Source organism: Arachis ipaensis, chromosome B02 (assembly GCF_000816755.2).
Source record: "Arachis ipaensis cultivar K30076 chromosome B02, Araip1.1, whole genome shotgun sequence".
Taxonomy (NCBI): Eukaryota; Viridiplantae; Streptophyta; class Magnoliopsida; order Fabales; family Fabaceae; genus Arachis; species Arachis ipaensis.
The window spans coordinates 70,646,386-70,648,077 of record NC_029786.2 but is presented as its reverse complement, the minus strand read 5'-3'; the positions used below and the strand labels follow the sequence as shown (position 1 = coordinate 70,648,077).

General features: G+C 31.9%; 1 protein-coding gene across 1 annotated transcript in view; it reads right to left on the bottom strand.

Moving 5' to 3' along the window:
• The window catches only part of LOC107625423, a 3,204-nt gene continuing 1,901 nt past the window's right edge, over positions 390-1,692 (bottom strand). Inside the window, exons 4-5 of the mRNA XM_016328051.2 lie at positions 1,570-1,662; positions 390-714 (exon numbers count right to left, since the gene is read on the bottom strand). Coding sequence (XP_016183537.1) covers positions 667-714; positions 1,570-1,662 — 141 coding nt within the window. The 3' untranslated portion in view covers positions 390-666. The remainder of the gene's footprint in view (positions 715-1,569; positions 1,663-1,692) is intronic.

The following is a 1,692-nucleotide window of genomic DNA, read 5'->3' as shown; positions in this document are numbered from 1 at the left end:
TTTCTAAAACTTGAGCCAGAAAATATGTCTGTCTCTTATCTCTATATTTCTATATCAAAGCCAAAATCTAAACTCAAAAGAGTTGGGGGACATGAGCATGTGGCGAGGCAAATACACTTTAGGGAGGCACACTCACGAAAGAGGTGACCCCAATTAAAATTTAAAATGTCAAGGCATCCTACAGATGAGGAACTCAGCAGCTTAAATCATGAGGGTTGGATTAGGACACAAGTGAGGACGAAGAGATTGGAGGAAAGAGATCAAGAAATATGAGGTGCACTACACTTCTTCTTGGTGCATCACAAACAAAAGCCGTCAAACAAAATTCATCAATTTTGGCACTTGGTTGAGTAAAGAAACAAAATGATTAAAGGAAGACAAAGAAAAGATATAGAAATACGGTGAAAGAAATTGTAAGAAAAAGAAAAGAGATTGTTCAATCCTGACTAGATTTTCTATGTCCATCTTATATAGCTCTAATTCTAAGAAATTTTAGTTCATTAAGCTGTAACAGGAAGACAAAGATCTGAAAGCTATAGTTATAAAACCAGTAAGCCAAACAGATGTAGAATATGCAATACTTAATGATAATGATAAACTTCAATAAATTGTTTGGCTTTCCAATGATAAAATAAAATAAAATAAACTTATGTTGGCCAATAAATTTCAAGAACCCTGCAATTTTAAGCTTTCCAATTGTTCTCGTGCTGAAACCTGAGATCAGGAAATGACAATAGCCGGTTTAGCCATGTTCCGTGAGCCGCATTCAATACTAACAGTATAACTCAAATTTCATTCACATATAACAGAGCAAAAAACAAGTTCGAATGTTCAGCCCACGTTCATTAAATGATCTTAAATAATCATTGGAAGACCTCAAATGAAGTAAACAGAAACAGGGAAGGCCATCACAGTAACCATTAATGCAAGCAGAAGCATTACTTAGTAACCTTTTGGCTTAAATTTATATACCTATCTTATGCATACAAAACCATTCAACACCACATCCATTTTATTAGACCAACCACCTTGATATTAATCCACAGATACATTTTTCTAAAATGTCAATGCTATATCTTATATTCTTTCAAATTTATATATTATAATGAAAAGGTATTGCCAAAAAACTACTGCTTATATGAACCATTCAACACCATTTAGCTATTTGTTTTATTTACTTTTTTTTTCATTACTATTTTTTTATTATAATATTTTTTCCCGTGGGTAAAGCTAGCTTTATTTCATACTAATTTTATGAAGACCCTTTCATTTGCCATGCTTTTGTTTTTTTTTTTTCATAAACAGATAGAATTCTTAATTTGCATGTAAAACATCTAAATAAAAGTAAAATATGTCGAACTACATATTCTCCAAAAATGAAATCAACAGAAAAAATTGACTCATAATTTGTAAATACATCAGTTCATCCAAATCAATGAATGCCCCACAAAATTGCAAAACAATATTTCGGAGACTCCGATTACAACAGTGCATACTTTCCATACAAGGTTCTAATGATAAATCCATAAAATAAAAGTTATAAAAGCAAAGAATATCAGTAAGACTTACTTGTTCTAACTTCTGATCATTATCCTTCAGTGCTCGTAGAAGATGAATTATGCGGTATTGAAGTTTTTCATTTTCTGCAGCAAGCTTCTGGGCCTGCAATTCAAATCATTGGTAAAATGAAAG